A 14,874-nucleotide genomic window follows, 5' to 3' on the forward strand; every position below is an offset into this window, starting at 1 on the left:
AATTTTTTTTCAGAAATGAGAAATAAGCGCCGTAAAGTTGCTGAGGCCAGAGACGACTACATGCTCTTTTTTTTTCTTGAGGAAGCAACATTTTGGGTATAGTTAAATTATAGTTTTAAAATTTTCACCACATGTAGCCGCATTCTTATGTAGAACGAAGTCGCACATTTGTCATTTAGACCGTCCATATCTAACTGACCGTTAAGCATGATGTACGGGTCAAATCCGAATTATTTTGAAACTGAAACACAATACCAAATGAAGCGAACATTTCGCTGTTTTTTTTTTAATTTTTTTTTTGACGCAGCAATTCATCACAGTTCTGGTGTTCACTGAAATAATTGCAGAATACCTTTTTTACGAGCCTTGAAGACCATGTCCGTTTTTTTTTCCTGTTCTCTACCCCTCGAGAAATAAGGAACAGAAAAGTTTTTTTTCCCCAAAAATTCTTTTTTTTCCTGAGCCCTTCCATCACTGCGTACCTGGAGCACGAACTGTACCACTACGGCCATTACCGCTACTTGTAACTTCACTGAGACAATATCATCACTAGAACCCAATCAATATCACCTCTCCTTTAAGTGTCCTTACCAAGTTGCTATCGCCGGTGTTTTATTATAGCCGACGTTTCATTATAACCAGCGTTTCATTATAGCCGTCGTTTTATTATAGCCGGTGTTCACTATAGGCGGCGTTTTCTTCTAGCCAGTGTTTAGCAGGTGGCAGGTGGAGAACGCGAGCTGCCCCCTAAATACCCCCTGCCTCCTGTGACGGTTGGCAGTTGGAGGACAGACGCCGACGCCGGACAGCATTCGCCGTCATGGCCCTCCTAATGCTGTAGCATTAAAACTTAGCAGGACTGCTGCGTGTAAATTTCAGTTTCGTGGCAGTAGCAGCGATCATGGTAATCACCTTTCAGAATTAACTGATTTCGAAAGGTCGTTGTTGCCAAATTAGTACGCCCTGTACTTGTCCCGCAGAGCAACGGCTGGCTATCAAGAGGTGTTACCATAACGGCTGCCACCACGGTTAGCAGTAATAGAGTTTCAGCAAAGCGGAGATGTATTAGCACAGACACGTGCTCCCGGATGCCTACTGCGCACGCTCAGTATACGTCCCCGTTATGCTAAGTCTGTAATGTGGAGAGGGTGTGCACAGGAACACAGGCGTCACTTTTGCCCTGGAGTCGTTTCCATAACGTTTTGATCGCTCATTGGCGCATGTTGATCGCTCATTGGCGCTCATTGGCCGAAGCTTGTAGTTCAGCCACAATATACGACAACACGCCACACTGTATGGTTCTAGAGAGAATTCTGTTCATTAGCGACACTTTTATTTTATCCACCTTATTGAACGCTGTAGATATCTTCAGTATGTGCTCCATACTTGGCAATGCCGAATCCTCGACAGTTCGTTAGCTTGGGCTGGTTCGCAGTCTGAAATCTGGTCTTCGTAATCGGGAAAGTTGTAGAAGGGCACGTTCTGCCTGCAGAAATTTGTCGCGCACCGGCATGACACGTGCGCACGTAAGCTCGCAAACTGCGCACGTTACAGACGCTCTAGGCCGATTACCTGAAGAAATCGAAGAGGTCTTCGTTGAACATGCGATAAATGAAAGAATTCTGGGCCGTGTCGGTCTCGTCACAGAGGGCCTGCACAAAAAGCTTCGTGTTTCGAAGCTGCTGCTGCGAAGGAAGGCAGGTGCGGGCACGCTCCGAAAAATCGAGTCTCACCGTCATGTGCGCTGCGTAGAACGCTTCTTTGCTGTCGGCCAGGAAATTCGGATGGAGCCTAAAGTTCAGCATGCTGTAACCGGATGCCTTGAGGCTGTTCTGAAAGGCCTACAAAAGGGGAAACGGTATGATATGCTGCTGCTTCAGGAAGACATCCTCGCGGCAGCGCCCGTAGGCGGTTAGCGGTTAAGGGACCCTGAACGCTGATCAATGAAGTTGTGGTATTCCTGCAGGATGTGAAAGGATGCCACTTCACGAGCATCCTCCAGCAATGATTTTTAAGCGTTCTGTAGGAGCTGAGTTACTGCACAATACAATTTTTAGCGTCTTTTTAATTATTTTATTTATACATACTGCGGTCTTTGTTCACGACCTTAGCAGGGTGGGTACATACACATAAATGCGCATGCATAAAGGCAAATCAATATCAGTCAATTATTTTAGGCATTCTTCAAATGATCTTAATGACTTCTGCGTGACTGCATCTTTAGTGAGGTTATTCCAGTCAACTGTAGTTCGTGGGAAGTAAGAGTACTTAAAGGAATTAATTCTTGAAGTTAGGAGCATTACTGTTTTGTCATGTCGCTGTCTTGTTTTACGACCTGTCTCGTCCTTTTTGCACGCCGAAATGTAGGCACTCCCCCGCCGCCCCCCACTCGGCCTCTGCCGGCGCGCGGGAATTCCCTGGGGGGGGGGGGGGGGGGGGGGGGGTCATGAACCGCTGGCGCGACGCGGCTGACCGGCCGCGGCCATGCCTGGTAGCTGCGTGACGTCTGAAAGAGCCTAGCCGATAGCCTCTTTTTAAGTGACATGCGCCGACGCGCGACACGGAGGAGAGCCAGTTTCAAAAAGTCGCCGGAAAGGGCGGGCTAACTTTCAAGCACGACTGTGGGTTAGAAGTGTATTATTTGGCTTAGGTGTTCACAACAACATAATGTAGTGACTGAGCGACGGACGGGCGTCCGTCCGTGTGCCATGTGCCAGAAACTTGCGCAATATAATAACGTAAGCCACTGCTCCCCATCAGTGGCACCACATCTTGACGAGTAAACGAGTGCAGAGGCGTGCAAGCGGATTACACTGCGAAGCGAGTGATGTGGCTGGCATTGAAATAGAGAGGAGGCGTTGGACAAAGCGTCCGCTAGCGCCGCTGTGTTTTAATGTCATGTAGGGACCGGCGATATGCTGACGCTGCGTAAGCAGCTTCATCATTTGGAGCTAAGAATAATCAGCACTAGGGGATGTGGCGCGACGATTGGTAGCCTCTCAGCTGTTGTGCGAGCAGTACTCGGGCATTGCTGGCAGTCATCAGCATTCTCCATGGAAGTTCGGTGCGTTTCGCTCTGAGTAGCGCATGCAGCATCTGTTCGAACTGGTGCCTCCTCCGTCAGCCCAGGTAAAGCACCCTGTCCACTCAGATATCCAGTGCTGATGGTAGGGATAAGGGCTTGGAGTGGACCGTCTCTGAGGATAAGCGCGTTGCAGAGCGTTTCAGACCCCATAAACGTTGGCCTGGCCGACAGCCCTTATCTACAGAGGATTCGCTTAACAGTCATGGCGTTGTCAAGAATCGGGGCCTTTCGGCTCTTTCTGGCACTAGACTGTCTACTGGCGATTCAGATTCCCTACGCTCGCAGTTTCTTTGCTTCTCAGTCGCTTTTTTTACGGCGCGCCAGCTCAACGCAACTTGCTCGTTTTAGAGGTCCTGCGTGCGCTCCGAGAAGTTATGCACGCAACAAGGACCGGCGCTGCAGTATATATTCTCGCTTGCTTGGGTATGTACACAACTCTTCTGGAGATCCTGGAGTAGCATGCCAGGTTAATTACCAGGCACACCTCTGCTGCAAACATTAAAATGTTTCTCTCTCTTCTGGAGTTCTGGCACCATGTTGACATTCAGGGGAGCGTGCGTCAGTGCGGCAACATTCAATGCGGAAGTAAATCGGGGCTTTTGCGTGTCGCAAGAGGCATTTCAAGCCACTACACAAAAGCTTGAAAGTTATTGCTCACGCTGCGCGTGTAGCGGAGATCGAGAGACGCTCACCCTGAATGATGGAGCAATTACGAAGTTTTGGTTCATGACCTGCGCGGCCATTGCTTTCGCTTCGTCCTGCAAAAAAAAAAAAAAAAAGGGGGTGTCCGATAACAACTGGTTTTGCCTTTGCTATATATCCGTGCGTCATTGGCTGAGAACGGGAGTACTACAGCGTTTACTTGTGAGGCGTCAACTCTGCTTGATTCGAGGTACTGCTGCACGAGGCAGTTTTCGGCCCGCGCGAAGCTCTCCTCATTTTCAAAGTTCCACCATTCATTGTACGCGCCCCTCTCGTCGAAGACGGAACCTGAAAAGGATGCAGAGGTGCGTAAGAGCGCGTTGAATCTGCGCGTGGTGTTGCGCTTTAAATGCGGTGCTGAGGTGCGGGGGCCTTAGATTTGAGTTAAATACCTGTAAGTACCGAAAAGGCTACCGCTACGAGTGCTCGCCCATTCTGAATTTCTGTTTAAATGTGAAAACATGCGCACGATATTTACCAGCTTGGAAGAACATAGGCAGTAGTGCGTGAAGCACGTAGTAGGCAAGCACTGGCATCTGTAAGAACCTGAAATATGACGAGCAGTGAAACTAATGAGTGAATTTCCATTTCTATCCAAAGTGGTGCACCAGCAAGTTAATGCACTCAGTTGCCCTTAATCACAATTCGAATAAAAATGTACCGGCTTCGTCACAGAGGAGGTTGCGTAGGGCTATACGAAGCTTTCTACAATGCATCAATGCACTGGGATTATTTATTTATTTATTTATTTGATACTGCCAACTACCTCTTAGCAGTCCAGGCAGGAGTGAGTACATGAGGAAAACCAAGTAGTATGCACTAATTTTACTAATCCTAAAATAGCGTGGATAGATTCGACCGGGCAGCATCGCTTTTCACGCAAGGAATAATAACTGAGGAGCGCAACCTTCAGACGCGACGCGACAAATTCTACTGTCTTGGGAGCTAAGCTTGACAAGCACAGGACAGGCGACGACGAGTGGCGGGCGGTCTTCATGGGAACGCAAGACCACACGATGCAACACAAATGACATGCTGTTCGGCTGCTGATCCCAAGGTCGCGGGTTCGAACCTGATCGCGGCGGCTGCATTTTGATGGAGGCGAAATGCAAAAACACCCGTGTGCTGTGCGATATGAGCGCCCGTTAAAAAATCCCAGGTAGTGGAAATTAATCCGGAGCCTTATACTATGGCGTCCCTCATAGCCCATCTGTCGCTTCGGAATTTTAAACCCCACTTACCACCCCATTTACCATACCATACCATACCATACCATACCATACCATACCATACCATACCATACCATACCATACCATACCATACCATACCATACCATACCATACCATACCATACCATACCATACCATAAGCGCCGCCGCGGTGGCTCAGTGGTTATGGTGCTCGTCTGTTGACCCGAAAGACGCGGATTCGCATTTCAATGTAGGCCGGTGTGCTGTGCGATGTCAGTGCACGTTAAAGAACCCCAGGTGGTAGAAATTATCCAGAGCCCTTCACTGCGGCGTCCCTCATAGCCTGAGTCGCTTTGGGACGTTAAACCCCATAAAACCATAAAACCAAACCATTCCATACCATACCACAAATGGCATATGTGCCGCACTTTAAAGCAATAAGCCAGCTACAGCAAAATTGTAATCGAAGGTCCCTCGCCTTTAGACTGTATACGCTAGGGAATGGAAGACGTTCGGATAGCCGCTAGCGGTAGGAGAGGAGATTCGATCATTCCGCATTTGTGGCCCTGAATGCAGCTTTTCCCGGGTTTCACAATGCGTGTTACACGCACCTTGCCGGGCGCATCTGGCCGCGGCTGGTGGGAAGGAGAATAACCACGACGATGAGCATTTAGTCGGATAACGTAGCAGCGGCTTGCTTCGATCGCATTGGAAAAGCTGGATGCAGGTTCGTGATTCGCGTGTAATGAGTACCAAACACGAGAATTGTTACTGTATTTGTGAAGGGTGCTCCGCCGCATAAACGCTACACTGCCGTGAAGCCACAGTCGCGTGGTGGCGTGTGTTTTCGTTTTCGCCTCCCTTCAGAGCCACCTCAGTCATTTTAAATTTGAGGTAATTTGGTGGTTAAGTGACGCGTAAAACAAAAGCGCTGCGCAGTTGGGCTACACGAATGAAGTTAGTTACGCTGTCTTGCTTTGTAATGAGGGGCGACTCAAAATCGAAGCATCACTTGTTCATTATAGGGTCAGTACACTGTTTTTCTACTCCAGCGGCCCCGATCACCACAACACGCTTGACTACATGCTTGACTGAGGTGTTCGCGTTAAGAGCCGCGTTGCTGCACCCTTGCGTTGATAGTGTTGCAAACGATGGGCATGCTTGCAGCCATTTAACAAGGCAGCCGGTCGAAAGGGCGCCTCAGGTTCACATCGGCGGCAACATTGTTTTTTTTTTATTCTTTTAACTTAAGTCACTGAAGCCAGCCGCTGTACCAAAATGGTATTCAGTCCCCATCGCTTACCACACACACTTACTTCACGGTCCTCGTTGACTGGTCCACCAGAATAGTGTGAATTGCGGGAATGTCTGTGCGAGGTACAAGAAGAGAATGAGGCGTGTGGCCACAAAGATAGTGGTGTTGACTGTGCTCCATGTGTCAGGCTCAGAAAGAGAGTAAATTTTAGAACATTGTTTACTAGTGGGATCCGGTGAATCGCAAGCAAGGGCACTCATTCAGCCTTAGGAGGTATATAGGCAAGCCTAACCAGTAATGAACTTGGCTAAAAACTACGCGTTTTCGGTTTCTGAGTGTAAAATACCAGGCACGTATTCCAGTTTTCTGAACAAACAAAGTAGCCAGTATAAGCGACTGGCCAGAAGAACCGCTTGTATTCTGAGGACAAAACGTTCCATCACCATAAATTTAGCGCTGTTTTTACTTTCCTGAAGGCATATTAGGTCACGCGCAAAGAAAGCCACTTCGTCCTTCGATTACGCGGAAAGATGAACCTAAGACTACTTCCTTTGCGCCTCAGTGGAACATTTTCTATTCTGATGCCGCACATATTTGTAACTGTGAACTCTGCACCAGAAACTCTATAGACTGTGCCTCTTGCACACTGGCCTCCTGAGAGATCTGGACTTATTTTTATATGTTTACTCATCGACAACGTGTAATAGATAGCAGGTCTTGCGAAGAGGAAAGACTACTTCCCGAGAGCTTGGTTACCTTTTCTTTGTTTATAGAGCGCGATGACTGAACAAGCCTATCACTCGATCGATAAAATTACTTTCTTATCGAATCGTCAAGCGAAGCACTCACTGCAAGCAAAACTATAGCGATCGAGGCTTTGCTGGCCGAAAGCTAATTGACCATTCCCTGCAAACAACAGCCACAATCAGGCTCTTGTCTATATAAGATACCTTTAATAAATGTAACGGCTATTATAAATTATTGTGAAAGCATTTAAAAAATATATTTTCTAAGGAGTAGTTACTAAAAGGCGTTTCGCCTCTGGCCTCTCGCATCCGGCGTCTAGGCACTCCGGCACCTTGCTTGGCTTCTGAAATCGGTGATTTTGCTACGGCCAAGCACAGGAAACGCCCGCCCAACGACTAGGAACGCTGCTCAGTACCACTTCCGAGCACCAGCGTGCCAGCAAATTTCCGCACTGAACGGGGCCAGGTTGCAAGTGTTACTTTTGCCGCCAGCGCTCACTGCAATGTTTTCGCGGCGCCACATTCACGGGAGCATCGAACGCGGCTACGAAAACAAATTCCACGTTTGAAAGCACTCCTGTCGTGCCGAAAGAGCGCATAGTCACGCGGGATTTTTGCACATTTCGCTGGCTTTCTTCCCAAACGGGGAAAGAAATAATCTACCGCACACATCAAAGTAAAAACTGATGAATTAGACGTTTTCTGGGACGCTCTGCAATTTCGCATTGGGGCTAGCGCCCAAAACTCAATAGTTAAAAGTTAATTTTTTCAATACATTTAATTATTCAATTCAACAAAATTAAAAGTACCCTGACTTACTACATGCAGTGTTCAGCAACATGGTTGAAGGTGCCTCCGCCTATTACGCCTCGGCATACTTTTAATCTAGGGCTAAGGTTAGCTGGAGCACCTGGCATAACGAAATGCTAGCCAAAAGTTATTTGTCAATCCATTACAGAGAGAGAGATTAATTTATTGAAAAAAAAAAGGTACGGCGGGTCTACATTATTGTGAAGTTACCAAGTTACCTCATTTTTAAAATTTGGTCTAAGTTTAGCTTCAGGGGAGGGGGTACAGTTCGCAGGGCAAGACAACAACTGTGTCTTTCTATGCATTCTTCATAAATCTATATAAAGTACTTACATAACTTGTTAGCTTGCATATCAAGCAGGCACCTTTTTCTCAGCGACGATATTGGCCATCTGAAACAAAAATGCCCATCAGCGGTGACATGCAGTTCAGCATGTAAAATGCGCAACTTTGTGCTTATCAGATGAATTTATAAACTGATAAACATATTAACTCAGCTCGCAGTCATAATGGACATTATCCTGTCACCTGGTAATAACACGATACGTAAGATTTAAAGTGGACGCACGTGTAGGCCTCTCCGTTGGTACCAATGGCGAGGTCTAGAGACCTTTCTGTGACGAACTTCTGCATCTTGAAGAGATTTCGGAGAAAACCATCTTCCAAGTTGAGAGCTGGAACCTGGAGAAAAAAGAGGGATGCCACTCAAGAACTGCTCCGTCGTCTGAAGCACCGCGACACTCACGTCGTTGTAGTACTCCTGGGTGAACCGACGTATCTTGGCCGCGTCTGGGACAAAAGCGATTACTTCCAACGAACCCAGCTGTGGAGAGAACAAGGCGCAGAAATTTTTTCGGTAGAAGATCGAGAAAGGAAAGAATACGAAATTGTATATGAAAATACTACCTGAAAATTGTGAAAGCCAGGTCAATAGATAACGGAAGATGGAAGTGACCAGTATTCATTAGGGAGGGAAATGACATCGTCTTGCATGCCGCGGCAATGCCGTGATCCGATTTTTCTTGAGGGTGCGGCCATTTTCACAAACCTCTTTGCTAGTAAAGCCCACCACGCAAGTAAGGCTTTCCTGTCTGAATGTTTTAGTATTTCCTTCCGTTTGGTCACTTCACGCTAAAAACTTCCTTTTTCTTTTTTCTCACTTTCTTTACTTTTTCTTTTCTTTCGTTCAAGAACGTAGACGAAACAATAGCCATACTGTCGCGATGTACAGCTTGCATCTGCAACAGTGGTGAAAAAAAATCTCACCTTTTTTCGCACCATTGCCGCATCTTCCCTTTTAAACCACGGAGTTAAAAACGTGAATTCCTGCAACGTCTTTATAATCATCTTCGTGGCGTTAATGACCTGGACGGAAAAGAACGAGAGGAGACAAAAGTAGGCATTTTACGGTAATTGTGAAGAAACTGCCCACGGAATGCCGAATATCTTTACGTTTGAAATAATTGGAGAATTCATTTCAGCCTTTTAGCGACTGCAAGGCATTTAGACTTATGGGCGCGGACTCTTCCGGCCTACAATGTGATTTTCTCGGCATAAACTAAAATGCGAATAGATTAGGTTACATGCTTACGCACTTCATTATGCGTTACCACTGAACAAACTTTGCCACAACAAAGCTGCATCCGAATCATAAGGTCAAGCCTGTGCTGTGCATCACACTAAAAGTGTGCAGCGAGCTAAACATGCGTCGGTGTACCACGTTTTACAGAACTCGCATCATTGGTCTGATCTTGCTCCTCGCGGATATTGCGCGCATGTATAGCTTCGTCCGGAAGCCGTTTATCTAAATCTGCCTTTTTAAAGAACGGCTACCAGTGTGCGAGGCCCTGAAAACAGCATCGAAAGAGCACGTATAAACGCCTTGGAAAGCCACTTCGTCTGCTAACCCGACACGGACAAGTTTGTCGCCAGCATGCTCTGCTGCAAAATACACCGGTAGCGGCGTATAACGGTACGCACTAAAAGCATGCTTCGTCGGGAGTGGACAAGGACAAAGGGATGAGGGACCCGGTTGAATATGTCTACGAAAAAAGCCAACACTCACTCAAACCACGGAAAGCATAGAGGAGTGCAACCTTTCTTTTTATAGGTGGTGTTGATTATGGTGGGAAATTATTTGAGTAATCATTCACGCAGAAGACAATTTCGCAGACACTAGAAGGAAACACTACCATCAGTATTGAGGCATATCGTACTACCTGGTAGTGGCGCCTGCGCGCACACCGGTGCGACGTTCCCAACGCTAATTTAGGCTAACCACTTTTCTCATCCATCCGCGCGTATGGACCTCGAGACGTCATTCGCACGCTCTAAAGACATCGCGCAGCGGCGCTGATACACAGAGTGAGGAACGCGGTCATGTTATGCTGTGAATCAACGCCCGTTCGTCCGCAGCCACGCGAACGGTAACTAACAAAGCGACAAGAAGGCGTCGGCCCGGCTCACCGCCTTCTGCGCCGCGTCGAAGGCGTGGAGTGAGGAGAAGGCGTGCAGGTAGGCGAAGCCGAACACGCCCTCCGACAGCAGCAGGCACTGGAACTTGGCCCACTGGCGGTTCTGCTCGGTGCTCGGAGACAGGATTGTGTTCGTGGACGCGTCCAGGTTCACGATGAGTGGCGCGAACCATGAGAAGATGGTGTAACCCACGTACAGCGTCACCACGGACCTGCGAAAGCGAGGTTTCGCAACACGCCTTCCGCCCATGTTTGCCTCCTCACTCGGTGGGAGGCATGCTGGTAGGCCAGAACGACTGATCCGCCTCTGAGACTGTTGTTGAGGCGCGGCGTTCCCAAACACAGTGGCACTATAACTATGCTAAAAAGCGCAGTTGCTGCCTGACGGGAGGATGGCATTGCAATAAGAACAGAAATCTGGGCTAGTTGGTTATGGCAGAATAGCATATGGCGGCTTCCGAAGTGGAAGCTTACTGACTGCGTGGTCGAATCCGGCGTTCTGGCAGTGGTTGTACCAAGCGACCGGTCAAAAACGACGGAAAGCCGTCGTCGCCGCATTGGTGGTCCACAATTATAAACACGGGTTATGGCTATTCCACTGAGAACAGAGGAATGAGTGCCATGGAACCATCTGTTACTTTGCATGTTGCAATCCAAGACATTCTACACGGCCTTTGAACCACTGAGAAACACGTGCCGCAGTGGCACAGCGCGGGCTAAATTGTTATGCTATAGACATGAGGTGGCAGATTCGTTGTTGGGTCGCGGTGGTCGTATTGCAACGACGGCGGAATACAAAAACACCTGAGTGTTAATACATCCACATTTTCTAAAAGATGACGCCTGTAACTTTGGACCGTAGTGGTACAGCTACGATAAATAGAGGCGAAAGTGCGGGACGCATGCTGGCTCGAACGGGCCAGGTTATGCACCAATAATGCGAACGCTGTATTTTAATCGCTTACTCGCTGCTCTTTTCAAGCACTTCGTCCAAGCCGTTCAGGTAGTGTGGAGACTTAATTACGACGTCGGTTTCTGCCGTAACGTTAAGGTGCTTCCCCAGAACTGCAGTGAGGAGGGTGGGCCAGTGTATCTGCAAAGAAAGAAAAAAAATTGCGCGTGCTGGGCGGCAGTGTACGTTTAACTCTTCGGTACGGTATACCTCCATGCAAGTGTATAACGAGCTTCCGTACTGTCCCGCAGCGAACACTTACCTTATGCGTTTTCAAGTCTCTCAGCTTCATCCTCGTCTGCTTGCCCGGGGCTCGCATGTACTGTGAGTCAAGAGAAGGGGATCCGCTCATAAGGGGGTTTCCAATGTAACTCACGAGCGCCGCCGAAGCGCAGTCAACTCACAAAGCTCAAGAGCTGTTCGAACTTGATGATGGTAGTGACAATGTGCTCGGCCTCTCCTCTGTGCAGGCAGATGGCGAAGCGGTCGCAGAAGTCCTTGAGGTACTTGGCCAGCGTGAACAGCAGCGTAGCAGCCATGGTCATGTCCGTCTGGGACCCAACTTTTCGGAGTAGGAGCGTTGGCTTGTCAAGCTGGCGAGCCAAATGGAAAAGGAAGCCTCATCGGTGATACACTCTGGATGTGCTCGGAGCCCTGAACAAAGAGCAGTGAAGAGGGGCGCAGCGTGGAAGAAGGCTAAACTCCCTGTAAACCCTCTTTACCTACCCCTCGACGGAACGCGGCAGACGTCATTAGAGCGTAGCTTCCAGATCTCTGCATACGCCAGTGTCGATAAAAGTACCGCATTAAAAACTGACTTAATTCTTTACTTCGTTTTTATTATCGTAATTAGCTTCAATAAGAAAAGCTTGAAAAGTGCAGGCGTAGTCAAGAGGCTTCAAGGCGGGGCGCCCCATTGTCCGTGCGCTGGCACTGAAGACGACTCCTTTCTGCGTGACAAGCCCTTGGCACGCGCGTCGGCCTTCTCAACGCAAAGTCGGAACAGCGAAAGAAGGAATGCGGAAGGAACATGAAAAAAAGACGCCGTGCTTTCAGACACTACAAAATCGACTACGTGCGTAAATCACGAAGCTCAGTGAGGTGTCGATCCACTGTAAGGCTGGTATATACCCTATACACAGGCGCACACAGAGCGTCTGAGAGGCGTTACGAAGCGTTTGGCGGCGTCTTGTATCGCGCGTCCCATGGACCCGATGACAAGGAAGGTTGACGAGGCTCGAGTCGCGGGCTGCTTTCACGGGGCGGTCACCTGATCATGGTGAAAGCTACAAGTGCTCGGCGGCGGTAGGTGTCTCTGTAATAGCTCTCGCTGTAAAAGAAAAGGAACTTTTGTGGGTTCTGAGGAGGATTCTAAACCACACCGGGGTGGAGGCAATAGCCTGCTTGGATGGCACTCGGCGATCGCCGCGGCTATGGACGGTGCGCCTAACCGCTACTTCTATTCACAGACGACATCTATGTGCTCACCGGTGGTAGTACTGAAACTAGTTGGTTCGACGGTGGAGGAAAGCAGCACTCGACTGCTCGGCAATGGCAACGTAATTACGTGGCCACGCACTTTCACAAGGGGACCGAACGCGTCTCTAAATCGGAAGAAGAAAAGCGGACGAACGCCGCCCAAAACATCTGGGCGGCGAAGAACGGGTCGTCTTCAAAAGAGTTCCCACAGCTATTGCTTTGGAACATCCTACTTATCTGGTAGGTGGCTATCAAAAATCCTTCTTTACAACTCACGCTTATTTTACGACGGCTTGGAAACTCCGATATACGCCATAAACATAAAGATATCCCGCTAACATTATCGGTTTCGACGGTTCGTGAAACTTCAAAAAAGCGAAAAGCTGCAGCACGCGGAAAGAGCCGATATAAGACGACCTGCGTGCTGTCGTGCCTGTTCTTGTTACGTGTTGCCCTCGCGCTCGCTTTGTTCCACGCAGACGCTCTATTTCTGCGGTCACTTCATGAACGGCTGCCATTCTCGGGAGTATGCCACGGATAAACTGGTGAGGTCTGAAATGAGTGCCTGAACTTAGCTGCAACAAGAAACTGCTGGTCAACCTCGGCTGTCCCTTTATTCCAATTCCTGCATCTCATGTCAATCTTAATAATCGCATTCCCAAGCATGAGATGCTGTAGCGGTACCTCCCTCGGGTATTATTCGATAGTCACGAAAGTTCGGAATGATTTAAATAAAGCTTATTAAATAATCGAACACTGGGAAAGAAACAGGGCATCAGAGAGCTGAAACTGCAAGCAGCAGCACAGGAGCGTCTGTACCACTGTATTCCTCAGTTGCTCTCTGTCGCTCCATTCCGCTCCCTCTCTTTTATTTGAACAATTAAGTGAGTATTCCGGAATGCACAAACTCATCCTTGTTTACGTAACTGTGGGCATCTACATTACCCGGTGCATTCGCAATGGCGCGTGATCTATCTAGCACAACTTCCTGATGGCGCCTTCTATAGAACGTCAAAGCACATACTTTGGATGTGTCGCGGTAATGCTCGCAGCGAAGCTTTTGCATCCTCGAAGCCGCCACCAAGAAACTCTGGCTCCTTGTGAACCGCGTGCAACTGCGCTGGCGTGCCGACTGACTCGATCGCTACTCAATTTGCGCCGCTGCTTGCGCGCACAGGCACGTCCTTAGTCAAAAGGCCTCAGGGCACGGAGTTTTGGTTCTGGGCGCTGAACTCGAACAAGTTCGGAGGGGTGAGAAAAATAGGTTTCATCCTTTTCCGGAGGTTTGGAGCTTCGGATGTGCCGTAATCGACCAACTGCTCGGTTGAAAAGAAAACCCTGTAGCCTGAGTACTTTCGACCAAGGCTGCACCTGTCAGTCTACAGCGGTCACTCGCGGTAGCACTGACCATTTGTACAGTGACACGCTGCGTCGTAGTGGTACCGGAAAAGCAGTCTTGGATCCGTGTATCGTATTTCCTTTCTTCATTTTCGCTATCTCTTTGCCTTCTGTTTACTGGTTCACTTACTTTCGCACTTGGAGCAGAGAGCCCACCGGGACGCGCGCACTCACAGTTATGACGGGTCCGTGGGACTCGTATCCCTTGCCCAAGGAGATAGTGACGAGTGGGCAGTAGCCCAGCTGCGAGGCGATCGCGGCCAGCAGTCTGGTCATGTTGGCTGTCTTGGGCGTCACGGGCCACTGGTGCATCTCGAACCGCCGCATGATGGCCACGAAGTCGTTGATGCCTGCGCCAGCGAGCGCTGCCACTGTCGCCCACGCGTGTCCCTTGAACGGTCTCTCGCGATACCGGCACCCCGCTGTGATCGTGCCAAGCGCTATGGCCGCTGTCCGTCGCATAAATAAGGTAATTCGGATTTCCGTGACTACTTCTTCTGTGATCACGAGTATGCAACTTTTATTAGGCCTCTGAACAATGAAGGTAGACCAACACCAATCTGTGACGTAAGCAGGATGCGGTAACGATGCTGTCGCCGGCTGGAACGACTGTGGTAAAACTTGGGGGGTGAAAAGTAGGTTTAACCCTCTTGGAATACATGGACGAAGAAGTTTGCAAAGCAGTTTTCTGATTTCACAGTCCAACTACGATGTCGCCCCTTCGTGAAGAATAGCAGCGTTCATCCCAGAACAGATTCTGAAATCATGAAGCGTCATTTCGAAG

At 48.8% G+C, this 14,874-nt stretch overlaps 1 protein-coding gene across 2 annotated transcripts; it reads right to left on the reverse strand.

Moving 5' to 3' along the window:
- Positions 1-1,575: 1,575 nt before the first annotated feature.
- Positions 1,576-14,404, reverse strand: LOC149353836 (uncharacterized). Of its 2 annotated transcripts, XM_089577420.1 has the most exons (13): positions 14,265-14,404; positions 11,618-11,806; positions 11,476-11,535; positions 11,227-11,354; positions 10,254-10,473; positions 9,054-9,152; positions 8,533-8,610; positions 8,356-8,468; positions 8,121-8,179; positions 4,266-4,333; positions 3,948-4,075; positions 3,778-3,843; positions 1,735-1,841 (listed from the first exon to the last, which is right to left on the reverse strand). In XM_089577420.1, the coding sequence occupies exons 1-12, from the start codon at positions 14,400-14,402 to the stop codon at positions 3,810-3,812; spliced, it is 1,314 nt and encodes a 437-aa protein (XP_089433546.1). In that variant the 5' UTR covers positions 14,403-14,404; the 3' UTR covers positions 1,735-1,841; positions 3,778-3,809. The 2 variants fall into 2 exon arrangements, 1 of the variants encoding a protein (XP_089433546.1); XR_016289605.1 differs by lacking the exons at positions 3,778-3,843; positions 3,948-4,075; positions 4,266-4,333 and adding an exon at positions 1,576-1,652 and having other exon boundaries at positions 1,734-1,841.
- Positions 14,405-14,874: the final 470 nt, after the last annotated feature.

The sequence above is a fragment of the Amblyomma mixtum genome, chromosome 3 (assembly GCF_055824585.1).
Source record: "Amblyomma mixtum isolate Tamu chromosome 3, ASM5582458v1, whole genome shotgun sequence".
Lineage (NCBI taxonomy): Eukaryota > Metazoa > Arthropoda > Arachnida > Ixodida > Ixodidae > Amblyomma > Amblyomma mixtum.